The sequence below is a fragment of the Balaenoptera borealis genome (assembly GCF_965194805.1).
Source record: "Balaenoptera borealis genome assembly, chromosome: 6".
Classification (NCBI taxonomy): domain Eukaryota; kingdom Metazoa; phylum Chordata; class Mammalia; order Artiodactyla; family Balaenopteridae; genus Balaenoptera; species Balaenoptera borealis.
The window spans coordinates 86,235,681-86,257,628 of record NC_138863.1 but is presented as its reverse complement, the minus strand read 5'-3'; the positions used below and the strand labels follow the sequence as shown (position 1 = coordinate 86,257,628).

Genomic DNA, 21,948 nt, shown 5'->3' with positions numbered 1-21,948 from the left:
AAGAGCTATACTAAAAAGAAAAAGAAAAAGAAAAAAAGCACGGACAGAACCCTAGGATAAATGCTAAAAGCAAAGCTATACAGACAAAATCACACAAAGCAGCATACAAATACAAACTCCCAAAAAGAGAAAAAGGAAAAACATATATATCTATATATAAAAAAAAACAGAGCAACGAAATCAATAAACAAATCTACCAATGATGATAAACTTACTAAACTAAGATAAACATAAAACCAGAAACAAATTAGATGCAGAAAGCAAACCCCAAGTCTACAGTTGCTCCCAAAGTCCACCTCCTCAATTTGGGGTGATTCATTGTCTATTCAGGTATTCCAGAGATGCAGGGTACATCAAGTTGATTGTGGAGATTTAATCGGCTGCTCCTGAGGCTTCTGGGAGAAATTTCCCTTTCTCTTCTTTGTTCACATAGCTCCTGGGGTTCAGCTTTGGATTTGGCCCTGCCTCTGCGTGTAGATCGCCTGAGGGCGTCTGTTCTTTGCTCAGACAGGACAGGGTTAAAGGAGCAGCTGATTCGGGAGCCCTGGCTCACTCAGGCCAGGCGGAGGGAGGGGTATGGAATGCGGGGCGAGCCTGCGGTGGCAGAGGCCAGTGTGACGTAGCACCAGCCTGAGGTGCACCATGTGTTCTCCCGGGGAAGTTGTCCCTGGATCACGGGACCCTGGCAGTGGCGGGCTGCACAGGCTCCCGGGAGGGGAGGTGTGGATAATGAACTGTGCTTGCACACAGGCTTCTTGGTGGTGGCAGCAGCAGCCTTAGCATCTCATGCCCGTCTCTGGGGTCCGCTCTGATAGCCATGGCTCGTGCCCGTCTCTTGAGCTCGTTTAGGCAGTGCTCTGAATCCCCTCTCCTCACACACCCCTTAACAATAGTCTCTTGCCTCTTAGGCAGTTCCAGACTTTTTTCCGGGACTCCCTCCCGGCTAGCTGTGGTCCACTAGCCCCCTTCAGGCTGTGTTAACACAGCCAATCCCAGTCTTCTCCCTGGGATCCGACCTCCGAAGCCCAAGCCTCAGCTCCCAGCCCCCACCTGCCCCGGCAGGTGAGCAGACAAGCCTCTCAGGCTGGTGAGTGCTGGTCGGCACCCATCCTCTGTGCAGGAATCTCTCCGCTTTGCTCCCTGCACCCCCGTTGCTGTGCTCTCCTCTGTGGTTCTGAAGCTTCCCCCCCCACATGCCCCCCGTCTCCATCAGTGAAGGGGCTTCCTAGTGTGTGGAAACTTCTCCTCCTTCACGGCTTCCTCCCAGAGGTGCAGGTCCTGTCCCTATTCTTTTGTCTCTGTTTTTTCTTTTTTCTTTTGCCCTAGCCAGGTACACGGGGAGTTTCCTGCCTTTTGGGAAGTCTGAGGTCTTCTCTCAGCGTTCAGTAGGTGTTCTGTAGGAGTTGTTCCACATGTAGATGTATTTCTATTTGTGAGGAGGAAGGTGATCTCCACGTCTTACTCCTCCGCCACCTTGAAGTTCTCCAGAATGACATCATATTGTTCTTAGATGACACTGTACCTCTATCATAAAGGTACGGTAATAGATAACAACCTGCAGAGTCTTTAAAAGTGATATAATAGCACTACTATGATTAAAGATCTGTCATTTCTTCCATCATAAGGCATATTTAGAAATTTTATAACCTGAACATTTTAATTAGTTTCAGGCATAAACTGGACTTACAAGGCCTCAGATGTAAAATTGGGTTTTTATTCCTGTTATAAAGTATTAAAATTATTTCAAAATGTAGATAACTAAAAAAAAAAATTGTTTTTTTCCACTATGGTCTTTCATCAAATGAAAAGGTTTTTTATTATCTCATTTAGAATTTTAAAGGATTACTTAAACCAAACCTGTTTTTATTAAGTTGGACAACTGACCTAAAAAGTTTTAAAGTTCCTTCCTGGAAATTTCTAAGAATAAAAAGGAAACCAATGCCCAGAGATTGACATCTTGAAATATGATCTATAATCACAATTCACATGGTACTGTAGATTGAAATATGATCTATAATTTTAAATCCTCAATTTTTATTATATCAGATGCATGGACATTTGAAAAAACAAGCTTAAGTTTCCAAATTATCTAAATCAGAGTTGAAAAAGGTCTTTTACAGCAATTCATAGCAGTATATATTGAGGGATATAAAATAAAGAATATGACAGAGATATAAGACCTAGTGTTTAATGTAAATTACAGGTCACTTTCACCAAATTCACAGAAATGCAGAATTTTGTCTAAACAAGCTGATACATGGTTCTTCTGCTTGAATACTTCCATAATGCCAAAAGCAAGGACCACAAAAAAACTGTCTAGAAGTTCTAAAAACTCTACTAGTAATTATTCTGGAGCATAGAAGAACATGCAAATTATCCATACTCTGGCCTGTTAAAAGAAGCATTTCAAATTCCCTTCTCAACTGTTCTAAAACCCCAGAATGTCCCTAGAGTCATCCTGCTTTATAGAAAAAGCAAGTGCCACACATATGATCTCATTCTCATGGAACTTTGTGGTACAGTCATATGAGCACAAGCTTGGGAACCAGACAGATCAAAGTTTGACTCACGGTTCCACTCTTGATTTGAAATGTGACTATGGGCGAATTACTTAATTTCATCTTCTCGTATGTAAGTGGAAGTTATAATACCTAAGTTATAATACCAACATGAAGTTTTGTTAATGAAATAAGGTGTGTAAAATGAAAGAATGAAATATGCAGTACCTCAGTTATTACTAATATTAACATTAACAGGATGAAAGGGTTCATTTTACTGATTTTATAGACATTACTAAGCTAAAGCTAGATGTGCCACACTGAGGGGCAGGGTTGAATGAGAAAGAATCAAAGAGCCAAGGAGAAGCCACCAGCACTGGGAGCTATCCCTGGTGCTGCTCTCAGACACGGGGCCCATGGCCTGTCTGGCCCTCTTACCCTTTGTTTCCAACATTCCTCAAACGAACCAAATTCTGATTTCCAATTCTTACCTTGATTTAACATGTTTCTGCTCTCTTGTGTTCCTGACCTTAATTCCTGGTTGCTTCCCCAAGATGTTGATTTGATTATTTTCCCAAATGAAAACACAACCTGACACCAAACTGCTTCATCTGTTGGACATTTTTTGCTTTGAAGTTTCTGACCTAAAGTTGTATCTCTTTATCTCTATCCCCACCAATCATGGTTATTAAAGAATGGTTAGTGTCCCTTTTCCCTAGAATTTTTTCAGGAAATCTTAAATATGCTTGTAACAGTAATTAACAATAATCAGAAGGTTTGAAAAGAACTAAGAGTATTGCTAACTCATCCCAGGAAAGTAGTAGCTAAGTACTAGTGCTAGGGCGACAAAAATATGGTTTACAAGTGTAAGCACTACTTCTCTCGTGCCCATGGCAGACATCACTAATCTACCATGGAGTTATTTTTTAATCCTTAATTTGGCCTTAGAGTCCTCAACAATTTCCAAACAGCCATTAAGAGCCAAAGATGGCATGCAAATAGAAACCTATCTCTCATTCCTGAGTTAGTATGAACAAGTGGGTTTTGAAGACGGTTTTTTTTTTTTTCTTTCTTTTTAAAGTCTCAGTTGGAACACTGTTAGAGCATATCTTGATGGTCTGAAGAGGGTAGAAGCACCCTCACAATTCACTTACATAGAAAGCATGGACACCGTTATTAACGAATCAGAGCTTTCTCTTCTAAGACTGGAGGTGTTAGCCTTATGTCCTGGATAAACTCCAACTTAGGTAATTACATTCTGCTTACCTCACACCCCCTGGCAATTTTTTCAAGTGAATCCAGTATTATTCTTCACTTCCTACACTAACTTGCTGTGCAGTGTTGTGATAAGCTGTTAAACAGCTGCCATGCTTCACTCTATGATGGGGACTGTGCTTCACTGTATAATTTGTAACCATTCGCAGTGTGCTTTGGAGTCTTTCACGATGGAAGTGTTACCCTAAAATGCAAGATATCATCATCATTCTAAAGGCATACAGTACAACTGCTTATTTCAGTTAAATTCAGCATAACATATTTAGAAAATACCTTATTTCATGGAAAACCATAAAAGTAGGTTAAAATACCCATGAAACATGCTACAAAGATTATATGAAAAGGTATTTAAAGAAAGCAAACTATTTATCAACTATATGAATATTCTGCCAAAGAAAGGAGTAGTAGGAAGAACAAATGCTTAAGACATTTTTATTTGAAAATACATCTGCCTTCATCAGATGGTAAAAATTCCCAATGTCACCCAAGAAAAACAGTGAAGAGAAAAATTGAACGTTAAGTCAATGGGAAATGGAGGAGTGCCAACACTTGGGGAGAAAGAGATCAAGGATAAATACATTTTTTAACATTTTCTTAATTCTCATCAGGACAGCCAGGGGATTACACAAATTCGCTATCATGAAGACACTGAATTTTCACTACAGATTGCCTGAGGACCCTTGTAGACAGGAACGTACATTTTCACAATACTAAAAAGGGTGCAACCAGAAGGGGCTCCTGCAGGTACATGACCCTTCCACAGACTGTTATTTAGTAGCGATGCTTTTGGTCAGTGGTTCTCAACATTGGCTGTACACTGGAATAACCTGAGGAACTTTAAGAAAAATGCTAATACCTGGGTTCCAACCTCAAAGACTGATTTCATTGATCTGAACATCAGGAATTTTTTTTAAAGCTCCCCAGGTGATTCTAATGTGCAACCAATGATGAAAACACTGCTTGAGGCTACATCTTACCAACCTGATTATAATTGTCATTTGGCTTTTTTTTTTAAGGGGGAAAAAAAATCACATTATTTGAGGGCTTGCATATCAACATACATTTTTGATACAGGACACACAATTAGATCCCAAATACATGTTTCCAGGGGTGATGCTTCATTAGCTGGGAGAGGAAAAGACTTTATCACCTGAGGATGATATTTCTGAAGGGCTGCAATTCTGATGCAATCTTTTTTTGTAGTGACAAGAAGAGTTTCGGCCAGAAACAATAATTCTGTATCTAAGACGTTTTTTAATTTATAGTTAAATTTAATTTATAGTTAGCTCTGGGTATATTATCTGTGCTACAGATTTGTCTTCAGTAAACTATACAAGCTTATGCTAGCTTTTCCTTGCCACATACATCTGAGCCATACCTTCTCTGTTCAGAAAATAACCAATTACCCATTACCATACCGATGCTTACTTATCTACCTTCAACTGGAAATATGGCACCCTCAACCAACCTGCACATTCACGAGATGTAAAAGAAATACCTGCAAACAGGAGCAGAAACAAGCTTTGAATCAAAGCCAAGGACTCAGCAATTGCATATAATGATGTGAACAGTGGATTCTCTGTCTAAAGAGTAAGATGTAGCTCCACCAACTTTTACTGATTATAACAGCCTTGTTCCGCAAGTGTTAACCCCTGAAAAATAGCTGTAAAGAAAACATAACAAAGACAGACCAAAGAAGAATAAAAAATAAACAGAACAGGTAAAAAATACCTATAAGCAAGCAGGAAAGGGTGCTGGATAGCCCGAGTACTTTAAATGTCATAACTAAGGACTTAAATTTTATAAAGTTATTTTAGTGAACTAAGTTAGTCATGAGAATAGATGGAAAAAAAATCAACTCAACATTATAGCGGTGTGTGGATTATCCACAGGAGAGCAAATTAAACTTTATATTCTTTAATAATCACCAAAGCACCAGAAATTGAGGTAGCAACACAAAGAGGTCAATTCAGATGCCTGTGAGTGGCAACTAAAATTGATGAAGTATACCAGAGTAGCAAATCTGATTTTATACAGGGGAAGAGCAGGGAGATGCACACAGAATATATACCCCGTGCTCTGGGTAGAACACTGTATCTATGTTCTCTCTCACTTAATCCTCACTTCAACTCTATGACTTAATGTTAGGGAAACTAAAGGTCAGAAAGGGTGACATAATTTGACCAAGTTGCACATCTAGAAAGTGGCTGAGCCAAGACTGAAACCACCCAGATGTGACGCACAACTTTATGTTCCTTCCTCTGCACCATGTCCTGCTATAATACATGAGACTCCTCCCCGACCTCCAATTCCCACTGTGATGTCCTCTGAACTAATCCATCAGCTAATCCCAAGAAGCATCAGCCAGCTACCCAAACAGGACTCAAAGACAAAAGGAGGAGTCACCTGACAGCCCTAAGGAAGAGGCAGGACAGGCCTATCACCAAAACTATCACACAATGGACATTTTCAATATCCTCTGGAGAAAGACATGGAGGGAATGCATAGGAAAAGTTTCTAATCATAAAGGGTAAGTAATTTATACAAAATTTACAAAAAGAAGCATAAAAAATTGATAGTTGTGTATAATATTGGTTCATTCAGAATTTTGGATACCAAGTCCCAGAAAAAAGAGATGATCAAAATCATTTTTAGGCTCTGAGTTTTAAATGCTGGAAACTCCTATTCCTCACTCCCAGAATAAGTTTTTTTTATGAGAAGCCCAGTGTTTACTGGAAGAGCAAAATATGTTATAAGCAAATAGAGTTGGCTGAGTCATATGCATTTTCATCTCAAAATGAGCTACGATCGGAGAGCTAGATATTTTCAGTGAAAACAGCAACAAGTTCCTATGCAACTGAAATGTCTGAGGCTCTTCTAAGATATTTCTGCATAACATTTACTCCTGATGAAATTGCTCTATGTTATCAATGCTGATTAATCCTATCCTACTAATATTACTAACACAATGAACAACGCTGGTCGCGCATTTCTAACCATCTCATGAATTTTTTCAAGTCGTGTCCAAATTGTGACTGTGTTGCTATCTATAACTTCAGGTAAAAACCTCTCTGCTGCAGTTTTCCCAGCTATTAAATGAAGGAGTTGGACTAGAAGATTTCTAAAGTTTCTATTTCTTAGATACTCTTCCAGTTCTGGAAAGTTCTAGTTCTATTTTTTCATAAAAATACCAACTGCCTAAAACTGAAAACAAAACAAATTTGTCCACAATAGAAATGTGGTTGACATTTTTCTCTGATTTTTCTATTTCAGTTAATAGCCCAATAATTTTAAAACCTATGAATTGCTTTCATTCATTCTTTCCCTTGTCTTCTATTTTCAACGGAATTCATCACTTAATCCTGGATATTCTACTTTCCCATTGTCTCTTGCTTATGTCCTTCCAAATCCATTCTCACGCGCTGAGACAGAAGCTCCCTCTTCAATTAGCGGAAAATAATTATAACAAGTACTTTCGGATTCGGTATTACAAAATGAATTTTGGTATTATAACATGAAATGTGGTAGCTTTGAATAGACCCTCCCTCTCTCTACAGAATCACTTGGTCTGCTCAGGATATCAGTTGATACTTAATAGAGCAGATGTACACAGGGTTGGACTGAGATGGGTGCCGCAAACAGATAAATCAGTTCTCTACATGTAAATTAATTTACAGTTGCCAGCCATATCCATGAACTTAGACTTAGCTGATGGGAGGAAGCACTGGACTGGAGATTGAATTTTGAACAAGGAAGATATTTCTATGGATACACAAAAATATACCATACAGGAGAGAAGAAATGCCAAAGTGATATTTCTTCTCTTGGGACCCACTAAGAACGTACATATGAATTTTAGTGTATGGCCAAGGGGGAAATTAAGGAAATAACTTCCACCATTCTCATTTCGTGGAGCCTAAGGAACAGCACCAAGATTTTTCAGTTTAGAACAATAGGTAAAACTGAAAGAGAGGCAGGTATTTGTGCAACTAATGAGCTTACTTTTAATTAAAGAAAATTATAACTAGATTTCCTATATTAAATTCTCACTATTAGGTTTGCTAAATTTTTTTAAGTTCCATATTTAATAGTACTGATACACAAAACTGCAATCATCCAAAAGAAAAAGTGACAATTATTTAAGAACTAGTTGCATAGGAACACTTATTAATAAAAATAAATTTGTAGGCAACATTGAGCCAAATATAGTAAGAACAAAAACAACGAAACTTAAGGAAAGCTTATAATTTCTAATCACTCACAGAAGTCTTCTGTAGATAGCAGGTAACAATACAAATGTTATTAGATGTGAGAAAGGTCTGTGATTCACTTCATATTAAGTCAAAAGTACAGAAGACCCACAATACGCATGACAAGAGTACACACATAAAATATTACTTGGATATAATATTCTTAGCAATACTTTTAAGTAGAATTTTGGTACTCAGTCCAGCATGGTAAAGATAAATCAGTACTAGAGCAAGCAACGCTGGCTTAAAAAAAAAGGCGGCCGGGGGGCGGGGGTGGGGGGGGTTGACAAGCAAAATCATCTGATGCTCCTAAAATTACTGAAGCAATACTGGACCACAACTAGGGGCACAGTTCTGGCTCTACAGAAAATTAAAGAAATTATGTATAGGTTAATGAAAGCACTAAAGACATGGTGAGGACATACAAATTAAAGCCAATAACAACAACTACCATTTATTTAAGGCTCATTATGCCTCAAGCATTTCACAAGTACCTTACATACAGTACCTCATTTAACTCTCACAGCAACCCAATGAGACTGCTAATACTCCCCGTTTTACAGATGAGAGAAAATAAATGAGGTGGGAGAGGTCAAACAATTTTCTCAACAACAGCCAGCTGGTTAGCAGAAGAGGTGGTACTAGGACATAGCTCTGATATCAAAGTCAATTTTCTTAGGCACTATGCCACACATCATCATACAGTACTTGATCTCAGGATTCCTTGTCCAAAGGAACTGAAAGTGATTTAGTTATTGAACTCTGAGAAGACAAAGGGAAAATTAAGTCAATAAACTCCTGCTTATCCAGAAATGAAAGGGATCAGGAGATCTGATGTTTACAAATTCTGCACCTGGTTTTCATTAAGATAGTAACAAATGACAAGAAATAGATATCTTGGACTTATCAAAAATAAACTTGACCTGTATCAAGTATGTCAAAGGAAGGAGCGAAACATCTAGAAAAGTGGGTCAATGTAACAAATCACACAAGGTTCTAAATGATGACACAGAGGTAAGAGAGGATACTTCCTGCTGGTCAGCTCCATCTACATGACCCGCCAACATCTCCAGCTCAACATATAACACTCTGAATTCACCATCTTCAGATAAGCAATCTATTTCTCAATTCCAGCAGAATGGATATTCTGCCAGTCACTATGGTCAATACGTCAAGATTATCCCTGACCACTTCTCTATCAAGTAAGTTACCCCACCAACTTGCCAAGTCTACAACCAGTGTAATTATGTGTATTTCCTCCTTTTCATCCATAAGCCACCTCCCTAGTTCATCTTTAATAATGTATTCTAGTAGTTTTTTAACTTGTTTCTCTGCTTCCTGTTTCCTATCCCATTAATATTCATTTGTCAATATCAAATTCCCCATTTTATAATCTAGCCATGGCTCACAAATGCTTATAGGCTAAAGTCCAAATTCCTTGGCCTTAATTCCCATTTCTAGTCTTAACCACCTCTTCACCCAATTAAGACAAAGGTAGTTATTCTCTTCTAGGTGCAATGATCATTCACTGCCACAAATCTGGCTGCAACTGCTCTCTCTCTTCATAATGTGCCCTCGTACTCACTCTATCTCACCCCCACTTTCCCTCATAGCAAGAAATAACACGGCATTAATGGAAGCAGCATATTGGAGCCAGACAGTTTGGGTAGCAACAGGATTTCAGGCAAACTTAACTTCTGAACCTCTTTTCTCACTTGCAAAATGAGCATAATAGTACCTAGCTTGTGGGTGGCTGGTAAAGATTGGAAATAATATACATAAAGTGTATGCTCAGGAAAGGCACTTGATAAATGATGCTGTTATTATTATGCCCAAAGCTTAGTCAGTCTTTAATGCCCAGCTCAGATGCCATAAAAAGCACTCAGGTTTTTTTCTACCTTATACTTGGAGTCACCTGACTATGCCTATCATTTCTACAAAGTTCTTGCAATTAAGGACCTTGTCTTATACATCCTTATATCCCAGAATACCTTGTATTTACCACACACGCTTTTTTTAATCATTAAAAGCCACAATTTATTGATCACCAGAGAATATGCCCTTCCAATATCCAGATATTTGTTTCTGACATTTAGGATTACAGTTTCCAGAATTAAGTTACTAGGAAGGAGGTAGTAATAAACAGAATATTGCTTGGTGATTGTGGAATCAGAGCAAAGGGAGTTGGATTAGTAGAGATGATATCTTAATGATGCCATGGTAAATTCTGGTGAATTTTCTCTGCTCTTCAAGAGGGTGTACTTCTGTTGTGACTCATCTTCTAGATTCAGCATCTCTTTTCCTTTGCTTCTGATTCTTGAATCTTGTGTTTCCATGTATTCTACATTTCATGCAGATTGCAGCCCTTCTGTTAACACATTCTTTTGTTAAGCCATTGCTGTCTTTTCCAGTCAATCATATTTTTCCTGCAGCTAAGTGCCCAGTAAGACTGGTTGGACTTGGGGGCTCTAAACGTCTATCAACCATCCACTTTTAGACGATATTTCAAGGTGAGCTTTGTTCACAGATGACCAATCTCATGGTAATAATCTGCCATACTCTTGAGCCTATAATATACTACCAGGCTCATTAACCCTTTTAGTTCGCAGACTGTGTATTATTATACCCATTTCAGAGGTAAGCAAATAGCAAGTTTCTAATAAACGATGGGTGAACAACGGGATGAATAAAATCTCAAAGAATTAAATTACTGTTAAGTATATTTTATTGTATCTAATTACTTTGAAGCACATTTTTAAAGAATTTCCTATATAATAAAGTTTTTTATCTGGAATTTCTTAGGGAATAAGCCATTCTGGGTGAGAGATTATTCCGGTAGCTTACTGTTGAATGGTACATTCCAAATTGTTTATTTTTTAATGGAAAGTTTTCTAAAACACCCCCGACATTCTTTACAAGAATACTGAACTAAAATGACTTCTGTACCCACTCACCATTCCACACGCCAGTACCACAAGGAATGCATATGTTTTGTAGGTGCCAGGCAGATGTGGACAGCGGCACATGTGACTTTTCCTCTTGCGTACTCACACTGATAAAGTATTGCATTTGGCTGCTGTGATGGGGACTGACAAGATATAAGACAGTCCCTACCTTTATTTGAATTAGTAGTAAACTTTAGATCCTCAGGTATTCTATAAAATTACTAGGGTTTTCAGAATTTTGTCCCCCCTTACTTTTCAGCTTGGAGTCATACTGAACAGGTGACCTGTCAAAAATCCTGTCAACTGAAAACCACAATGGTGATGATGGGAATCATAATAAAACCACTAACATTTACGTAACACTTATTAGGTTGTAGGCACTGAGCTCAGTCAGCATATGGCAGTAATTATTTCACTCCTCATAATAAGCCAAAGATGCAGGTACTATATTTCAATTTCCATTTTACAGACGGTAAAACTGAAGCTCTGGGAGGTTAAGTAATGTATTCTAGGCTGAACAGTGGTAGCCAAGTGGTAATAAGCCAAACGAGAATTCCAGTACGCCATACTGCTGACTCCCATCTTTTATTCAGCACTACCCAGAATGGAATGATTTGAATAAATGATTTTTAGAAAGATAACCAAAGCTTGATCCTTTAAACATCAAAGTCATTTACTTGAAATCTTTCTAAATAATATGCATTGCATATAGCCCTCCTGTAATAAACAGAGTATATAACGTAACTCGTTCTTGCCTTGATGGCTTTACACTAATGATCGTTCATTGTGCTATGGGAAGCTTGGCAATGCCTTTTGAGACTGAAGAGGGAAAGAGAGCCTAAGCAGACCTTCTGCTGTGGTTTGAGTTTGTCGCATGACATTCATCCCCATTTTGCAGCAGCCCTGCTCCATGACTCCCTTTGGGTTGATGATGCAGTCCCTGAGAACATTCTTGGATTTTTAGTTATTTCTCTACCCTGTGATCTGTGACCTTTGCTTCTGACCTCCCAAATCTCTTAGGACAGGACTACGAGGACCTAAAAATATGTACATCAAATCTCTGATGTAAAATCAACTCAAATGTTCTCTATACGTGAGGAGAACAGGGGTAAATCATCCTATAACAAAAGGATAGGCTTTTGTTGTTGCTGCTGAATTCAGAGGGCTTTTTTTGGTGAGGTTACTATTATTACCTAAGTTGATGAGAGCAGAAATCTGTTATAATTAGGCATTAACATGGATAATAATTTCTTTAAAAAGTACATTTGAAAAAGCAGAAGTTCGTTCTACGTAACTTCAGACCAACAGAGGGATGGTATATATATGCTGAAACCAAACTCTCTTCTCTTAAGGGGGAGTAAGAGGAAGATGGTTACAATACAATCGCAGCATGGAAGATTTGCATTAGATACAAAGGAGATTTCTTGACAGTGAGTGGTGTTAAACATTGGAATGATTTATCAAAAGGTTTTTTTTAAGTACACTGATTCTATAAAAAAAATTTTTTAATGACATTCAAAAGAAACACATTTTTGCATTCATTTTGGAGAACCAAAATAATTGTTAGCAAATATGGAGATGTTTAAATTTATAAAAGCAAAACTTTTCTTCTTCTACTTCAGACCTAGATTAATATTAAAGAAGACAGTACCCACACTTCATTATTTCATAGAGCAAAGGCGGTAGTTTTACTACTACGTCTAACACTAATACTTTCTCAAAATATCTGAGAAATATGACCACATGCGGTAAGAAGATTAAGGTGTTTTCTGGCAACCCCCCCAAAAGCAGAACTCTTGACTACAGAAAACAGAAAGTTTTCAGTGGGGAGCCATGGGGGCTGCCTTCTGTCTTATCAATCCACAAATTCTCAAATTACAGATCTGCTGTTGTTTTCTGACACATCTGCTTTGCAATGTAAAATAGCGTTTTCTTTAATAAGAATTCTTCAAAAAGCCCTTAGGCTCCTCGCCTTTGTTTGCACAGCCTGAGAGTTTTCATTTAAAGTTTTCACACTGTTTTTAAAATTCTCCTTTTTTTGTTTCTAAAATAGGCAAAGTCCATAAACCTCTGTTTGGCTTCACATTTTAGCTACATGGAAAAAGGTGGAGAGAAATGTGCAAAGAAATTCTTAAAGTTTCAATAAATGAGATTACTCCAAAGGACCAACATTGTTCTCCTCCCTCCTTTGCTGTCAAAAATGTAGGAAGGGGCTTCCGTGGTGGCGCAGTGGTTGAGAATCCGCCTGCCAATGCAGGGAACACGGGTTCGAGCCCTGGTCTGGGAAGATCCCACGTGCCGTGGAGCAAATGGGCCCGTGAGCCACAATTACTGAGCCTGCGCGTCTGGAGCCTGTGCTCCGCAACAAGAGAGGCCGCGATAGTGAGAGGCCCTCGCACCGCGATGAAGCACTAGTGGCCTCCGCTTGCCGCAACTAGAGAAAGCCCTCACGCAGAAACGAAGACCCAACACAGCCAGAAATAAATAAATAAATAATTTTTTTAAAAAAATGTAGGAAGGAGGCAAGCAGAGATGCTCTTCATATAACCCCTCTTCCAAGGAAGTAAAAATCTATGAAATGAGGAAACTCACAGGTAAAATCCACTCTTTTTTACTCTATGGCAACTGTGACAATCCAGTATTATGGAAAATAGGAATATACAGATAATGAAATGATCACAGAAACATATGAAATTTTTTCTTAATAATCACAGTGAGGTTGATACTTGATGTTCTCTGTGTTGACTGAATTGGACCCGAAACCCAGATAAGCACATATTTCTCAACCCAAAGTATACATGCTTCAATTAGCTCCAAGTCCAAACTTCAACTCCTAAGGATACAGTATCCATTCATCCCCTCATGGGAAAAAAAAAAAAAAAAAACAAAAGAATGTTTTTTTAAGGTCTCCACTGGAAACACATACATTTGATCTTTTTACGTTAATTATGTGTAACCATAATAAAAAAATTAAACTCATTTTTCACAATATAATGGGACAGAGGAGGCAGGCAAATGACAAACATATACAAGTATCAGGCCTTGATGGCCTGAGCATTTATCTCACTTCACCTTTACTCCAACTGAATGCTATTTGAAGCAGATGATATCCACTTTGAAGCTCCCTGATGGAATTCCTCCGGAAGACATGATCTTTTTCAAGGATAAGGGATGCCACTTTGTAATTCACTGTATTTCTACAATTCATTCTTACGTGGTCCAATTTGTTGGGGGTGGAGATTATCTAGCTACATAAAAATCATGGATACGCCCTCAGTACCAAATCCTACAAGGGAGACAGATGGAAGAAGTCTGATGCTGTGCAGATGTATGTAGTCAGCTACATCCTTATTATCTAATATGATGGATCGGGGACTGTCCTGTAAGACAGGTGTCATGCTATAAGCTAACTTGTAAGCGAAGAGAGTTTGGATAAATGACAAGATACCTAGAAATTGAAAAAATAAAATAGTTTTCTTATACATGGAATAATGGTGTGAGTCTACAGCTGTTTCTTTGACATATTCTTCCTATTCTGCTTCTTTAGGCAAATTTTCAATTTGACTATGAGAATTCTTTCTTAAAATTGTTCATTCTTCCTTAAGTCAAGAAAAGCATGATCTCTTTTTCATAAGGAGTTAATTGGACTTGGGTTGAGGTTCTATACTGAGCTCACTGGATAGAAAGCGACAGGGCCAGGATTCACACTAGGGCTTTTGGCTCCACAGACAGTTCTCCATTAGGACGCTCAACAAATATATTTTTTTTAATTGCTCATTCCTTTTCAGGTGTCCTCTTTTTCAAAGCTTCAATCTTTTCAAAGTCTGCTTTCTAAGACCTTGAGTCCTTTCTTTCATAAAACTACCATGACATGTTCCCTTTCACTCAACATTTCCATCAATTCTCTTTTATAAATCATTTGTTCTTCACTGGCCAAAGTCACATACCAGGGTCCAAAACCTCTCTTTTCGGGACAGGCAGCATAGAAAGACTTTTAAGAGGTTGGGTTCTAAAATTAGGGTAAAAAATGTGTTTGATTTCTACCTATACCTTTACTATCTGTATGAGTGTAGGCAAAAAGCTACTTATATTTGTATGGCTGGGCTTCTTCAACTATAAATGGAAAATATCTTTTAGAATTGTTGGAAGAATAAAATGCTAAAATATGTATAATATGCTTAGCATAATACTGGGCTAAAATAAGACTCAGGAAGGTTAGCTGTTATGGCTAGCTCTACCTTCTAAAGATGACATTGTCAGAAATCAAGTTGCAAATTCCTCAGATGTTCTGATTTCATAAGACTGAGACCTGTGCAAAGGTCTGGATATATAAAATTCCCTAGTTCTACTAGGCTTTGCCTTTATGACAGTTACATGATCTAGAGTAGGAAAATATTGGCTTCCTCTAGGCAACATCTAGCTCAGTAAGCTGCAGAATTGCTCCCTTTTTTCCTCTTCATCACACACCATCAGCACCATGGAGCTCTATGTGAAATTTGCCTTCTTGAAATGCACAGTAAAAATTCCTTCATTTTCAATCTAATCTATATCCTTTAACACAGAATAGTCGTCCTCTGCAGTACATTCCAGTCGTGAGTCTCATCCCACTAAGTCTTGAGATCACATTTATCTTTTGGTATGCTGCAAGCTGAGTATCTGTATTTCTTCAAAATTCATATGTTGAAATCCTGACTCCCAATATAATGCTTTTAAGAGATGGGGGCTTTGGAAGGTGATTAGGTCATGAGGGTGGAGCCCTCATGAATGGGATTAGTGCCCTTATGAAACACAGCTCAGAGAGCTCCCTTGCCCTTTGTACCACATGAGGACACAGTGGGAAGACAGCCATCTATGAATAAGAAAGCAGGCCTTCACCAGACATCAAATCTGCCAGAGCCTTGATCTTAGACTTCCCAGCCTCCAGAACTGTGAGAAATAAATTTGTGTTGTTTATTAGCCCCCCAATCTATGGTATTTTCTTATAGTAGACTAAAAGGACTAAGACATGGTATTAATATTACAAAATCTGTTTTGTTGACTACCGATCATCTGGCAGGCTTGGATGCCTTCAGTGCTGAAGGAGCCAATATATACACCCTAGCAGCAAACAGAGATATGGTACATGAAAAGGCTCCAGTCAGAAAAATCCAAAAAAGGTGTCTTACTGAAATGTTCCCTGGTCACCTAAGCTTACAGACATTGCAACTGCATGAAAAAGGGTTAGATGTTTATTATCTTCCTTTAGGTGAACATGGTTCATGTACATCCTAGAGTAAGGCATGACATTTAGCTCCATTTGCTGTCATTTATAATTTCTGCCAAAAGTGGGTTATGAATTTCCCTATATTCTTAAAGAGAATTTACTGGCTACCATTTAATCTTTCTTAATAAATCACAGTTATCCATTTGATGTACAAGCTGTACAATCATGGAGGAATGTCTGCAGGGGTTCATCCACGTGCAGAGTTGCCTGTACTGCCCTAGAATGGCTCCAGGCTGCTATGCTTTTTCACTTCTCATATTTTTTTAAACAGTTTATCTCTCTCTTCCCTTGTTGTCAAGCTGTCAGTCAGCTGTCAATTTTCACTGCTGTCAGTGAGCCTGCCTTTATCGCACCCCCAATTTGATGCTGCTAATCTGCTGTCAGCTGAAAAATCAGATAATCAAGACCTCTGAAATTGCATTTACAATAAGTGGTGAGCTGAGCACTGGATGGAGATTTTGAGATAGGAGTTCCAGTTTCTGCTCTGTCTATATCTAGCTGTGTGATTACCAGAAGACACTTAACTTCTCTGGGCCTTGGTGCCTTCATCTTTAAAATATGGAGCAGAGCCTCTGTGTGTGTGTGTGTGTGTGTGTGAGAGAGAGAGAGAGAGAGAGAGAGAGAGAGAGAGAGAGAGAGAGAGGGAGAGGGAGAGGGAGAGGGAGAGGGGGAGGGGGAGAGAGAGGAAGAGGGGGAGAGAGGGGGAGAGAGAGAGAGACAGAGAGAGAGAGAGAGAAAGAGAAAGAGAAAGAGATCTCACCTGGACTTGAAGGCTGCTTCTCTAGCTACCAGAAAAAAACATATGAAACTTTTTTGTGAGTTAACAGAATGCAGGGTGGGGCACCACTGACCCTTTAATTGTTGAATTCAAGGATAATTTTAGTCATCACTTTATTTAACCTCACTCCTCTGAATTCACTACCAATCATCTCCTTAAAACTCTCTTCCCTTTATTCCACAGGATAATTCTCTCATTGATGACCTCCTGACTCTTTTATCTTTTCTTCTCATTTCAATCCTGGGCTCTTCCTCCACTAACCCCTTAAGGGTCAAGAGTGGGAAAGGCCAGTCCAAAGCTAAAGATCAGGGTCATAATGAGAAACCGGCAACATGCCTGAGAAGCAGCATCTGTGTCCTGGAAGCCAACTTGAAAACTGTGTTGCGGTGTGTCCAATGCTGCTGATGTGTGACGTAAGATGAGGACTGAGAACTGACCACAGGATTTAGAGGCATGGAAGTCATCAGGGACCTTGACAAAAACAGTCTCAGTGGAGTAGCTTTAAGAAAGAACAATGGGAATGAAATTGGAAACAAGTGTAAACAACTCTTTCAAGAGGTTTTGCTACTGAGAGAAATAAAGAAATGAGGTAGTAGCAGAGGAAGAAGTGGAATCAAGAGAGAATATTTTTAAGATGTAAAACAAATAGCGTTTTTTGTATGCTAATAGGAACCATCCAGAAAAGAGGAAAACGGATGACGCAGATCAGAGAAAAAAAATTGCTAGAAAAATCATTTTTAGGTATGCTAGAAGGATGGGCTCCAGCAAAGAAGTGGAAACAGGGCCTCAGTCAGAAGCAAGGTCAATCCACCAATAGTTACAGGTGTGAAGGTAAAAAATATGCACCCAGAAGCACATAATTGGCTAGATGTAATGGTGGCAGCATATAGACATTCTCTTCTGATTGCTTCTATTTTTTTCAGTCATGATCTGAGAAGGAAGACAGAAGATTTGGTATTAAAAGCTTATAAAGAGGGGCTTCCCTGGTGGTGCAGTTGTTGAGAATCTGCCTGCCAATGCAGGGGACACAGATTCGAGCCCTGGTCTGGGAAGATCCCACATGCCGCGGAGCAACTAGGCCCGTGAGCCACAATTACTGAGCCTGTGCGTCTGGAGCCTGTGCTCCGCAACAAGAGAGGCCGCGATAGTGAGAGGCCCGCGCACCGCGATGAAGAGTGGCCCCCACTTGCCGCAACTAGAGAAAGCCCTCGCACAGAAACGAAGACCCAACACAACCATAAAATAAATAAATAAATAAAATAAATAAAGAGGATACATTTAAAAAGAAAAAAAAAGCTTATAAAGAAAGGAAAATGCATGATTAGTTATTTAGAACAGGGGAATTATGGTACACTCACCATGCAGCTCAACAGGTCCACGTGGATTTAAGGGTCATGAATTTAGAGTAGGCTAATAGGTACGGCTGGAGGTTTTCCTCCTAATCAAATATGAAAGAAAAGGTGCAAAAGATTTGAGAGTACACACAAGAAAGGAAGTATGATGACAGAATGTGGGAGTTAAACTGGAGAAAGAAGGAGGAAAATTAGGACAAGAGAAGAATGAACATAAGGAGCTGGCTCCTTATGCTAATAGGAACCATCCAGAAAAGAGGAAACCATCCAGAAAAGAGGAAATCCCCATCAATGGATGCTAGGTTCTGGTGAGACCAAAAGGCTGCCTGAGTCAGGATGATAAAAAGAATATATAAAGGAACCTCGTTATTTATATTAGGTTGTTCCTTTGGCAGAGCACTTCTTTACATTCACGTGTTAAAAGAGGGCAAAGGGGAAGATAGTCCTTTATATTCAGGTGGCAATAAATGTGCTAGGTTATAAAACAATGGGGATGAAGGAGTTAATAAGATGAATTAAACTTTATTAAGGTTCTGTTATGTGCCAGGCACTCGGCTGGGCATTTGGCACACATTATTTCATTTAATAGCTACATCATGCCTATGAGGGGATAAGGTAAATATAATCATAACCATTAAAGAACCTAAGCTCAGGGTCATTTCACTTGCACAGGTCACAGAGCTAGTAAGTGGTGGTCAAGACTCAAATATGTGCATGCCTAACTACAGTAGTTAAGAGCTTTCCCACTTCAAAATGTTTTAATACATATAATGAAATATTTTCAAGTGAATATTCTTTCTTGCTACTATTTTTCTGGTCTTTGAGAATGAGGCAGTGGAGGGGTGAGGAAGGTAATAGGTACAGCAGGTACTACAAGCCCAATATTGAATTTCTGTATGACAGACATGCTCTGAGTTTTAACAATTATCAACTTTATAAATCCTCAAATATTTTGCTGAAATATGGCTCTTTCCCTTCCCTGATTAATATACCTTATATTATATATTATTAGAGCACATTATATTAATAATTTAAGTATATGTTCTGCTTTGTTTTTAAATTAAATTCGAGAGAAAGATAGAAGCGTTCAAAAATTTTTTTATTTTTAATCACCTTGGTTATTTTGCCTTTGGAATTACTAAATATTTTTCAACATCTCAACAAAATAATACTCTTTTAAGACGGCAGGCATTAGAATGATTGTCATTCATGCAAATAATCACTTACTTACACTATATGAGTTTGGGTTGGATAAAGCAAATTACCATTTGAAAATAATTCAAATAACACTCTGGGCTAAGACCTTGCTTATGAATGTTATCTTGGCCACAATATTTTTTAACCTTCTTCCATTTAGCTAGATTTATTTATGGTAATACAGTCCAAATTAATAAACTATTCAATTGCCACAGGTGTATTAAACATAGGACGTTGTAGGACTATATCAGATGCAAATGAATTTTAAAACATACGATTTATTTGGAATTCTATAGCAATAATAACTAAGATGTGCTATAACTACCTATTCACTTAAAGATGTGCATTTTGACGATATATTATTATATGAAAAACTCAAAAGCATGTCAAAAAATAAGGTTCAAAATATGATCTAAAGCAGCGGTCCCCAACTTTTTTGGCACCAGGGACCGGTTTCATGGAAGACAATTTTTCCACGAACCGGGGGATGGTTCAGGCGGTACTGCGAGTGATGGGGAGCGGCACATGAAGCTTTGCCCGCTCGCCCACCACTCACCTCCTGCTGTGCGGCCCGGTTCCTAACAGGCCCGGGGGTTGGGGACCCCTGATCTAAAGTATAAGCTGTGTTCTAGCTAATCACAGATCTAAAGTATAACAATCATATTTTTCAGAAGTTGACATTCTCTCATCACACATATGAAAATTATATATTACAAACACATATTATATACATATTTACATATATATGAAAATCAATTGAGATCTTAGTTTCACTTAGCTTTATAGTTTTCAAAACTGTAAATAAATCATTAAATATTTTTGACAAATGATCTATACTGACAGGAAGATTAGATAGTTAACAGAAAATTTAATCAAAAGTCATAGAGTCTAAATTTTAATACAGTCTCTGACAGTAATCAGCAGTGTGAGCACAAGCCAGTCTGCTTCTCCGGCCTTCTGTTTTCTGAACTCCATAAAGTAAGGATCAGGCAAGTTGTTCTAACTTAAATTTTATGACTCACTAGGCTTGATTTGGTATTAGGCAGATTTTTCTTCAATGCAATATTAACTAGTAAGACACTTAAATCAGTATTAGGGGTGTGGAAGAGTGGGTGTCCCCACAGCAAAATCTGGGTGAACTCAGTAAGTCCAGAACATAGAGACTAACGCTGACCTCCTGCATAGCATATGTGGATATTAAATTGTCTCCTGCCTTCATTTCAAGGAGGGGGAAGAAACAGCTGTCCCTGAACTCTTTTTAAGGACACAGTCAGTTACAAAACAGCAGCATCCCCAGCTAGTATGAGTCCCACTGAAGTAAACTTTCTATTCACAAGCGGAAAATATTCCTGGTGGTAGTAAAAACAATTTTGCTAGGTTTAATCAAAAGTGAAAAGGAATTCTAGAATGCTCCCTTTGAGCCACATCATCCATTGCTAATTCAGGGTGGGCCCAGAGATAAGGGTAATAAAAAATATCCTTAGTGACTGAGAAAAAGAAATGGCAATTAAGTGCATTTGCAACCCAATATAGAAGACCTAACTCTTTACTAAGATAATATAAGTAATAAAAAATGGGAAAAGGGGGAAAAAAAATGAAAAAACAGCATGGGAAATGAAAGTAATGTAAGCAGTAAAACTTAACACTGCTTTACTTAGAAGTTACTATTACACATATAAACCAATGGGCATAAGCTGAATACAAAGGCTGAGACCTATGCTTGACAATGACTTCTGTAGCAAAACAACAAATAAACAAAACAGTAAGTGTCAAAAGCCAAAGCACCTTGCTTTGGCAAACAAATAAATAAGAGAAAAGAAAGGAAGAACTCAGTATCAGAATTAACCATTCAGTGACAGGTTGGACACATGATTATTTAAAATCTTTGTAAATCACAGCATGGCGAAATAGAACTTGATTCTCTAACTAATCATGCTTACGCTGAAAAGTCAAAATTGGCAAGAACATCACCGATTTTTACACATTTGGGGAATAATTTATGACACAATATTGAAAATGGAGTTAAACATACTGACCTGCTCACATCAGGAAACCTGATGGGAAAGTAAATAACTTGGCACTTGGGTCTGATGATGCTTTCCAGATCTTTGGGTCTGTGATCAGGAATCAGCTTCATGAATTTTCCAATAGAAGTGAGAAATGACTCCATATTAAAAACCGAGTTGAATACCACCACATCAGCCACCAGGCTGCAAAGGGAAAGGATAAATGCATATGGTGAGCCCACACTTGTTCAGTTATTTTTATAAGCCTAAGACTTTTTATTAATCAGAATTTATACTGCACCTTGGGTTTGCAAAGAACTCTGCACTTCCTACCAGTATTTATCAAAATGACTCTAGTAGATAAGTTAGTTTCATTAGCATTAT

The 21,948-nt window shown here is 38.4% G+C and overlaps 1 protein-coding gene across 18 annotated transcripts in view; it reads right to left on the bottom strand.

Moving 5' to 3' along the window:
* The window catches only part of GTDC1 (glycosyltransferase like domain containing 1), a 384,238-nt gene that overhangs the window by 266,159 nt on the left and 96,131 nt on the right, over window positions 1–21,948 (bottom strand). For all 18 annotated transcript variants that reach the window (XR_014245700.1, XR_014245701.1, XR_014245702.1 and 15 more), the window contains exon 6: window positions 21,595–21,768. Coding sequence is in view for 13 of the 18 variants with exons in the window: in XM_082395817.1 (XP_082251943.1) it covers window positions 21,595–21,768 (174 nt within the window). In the remaining 5 variants the exon portion in view is untranslated. The remainder of the gene's footprint in view (window positions 1–21,594; window positions 21,769–21,948) is intronic.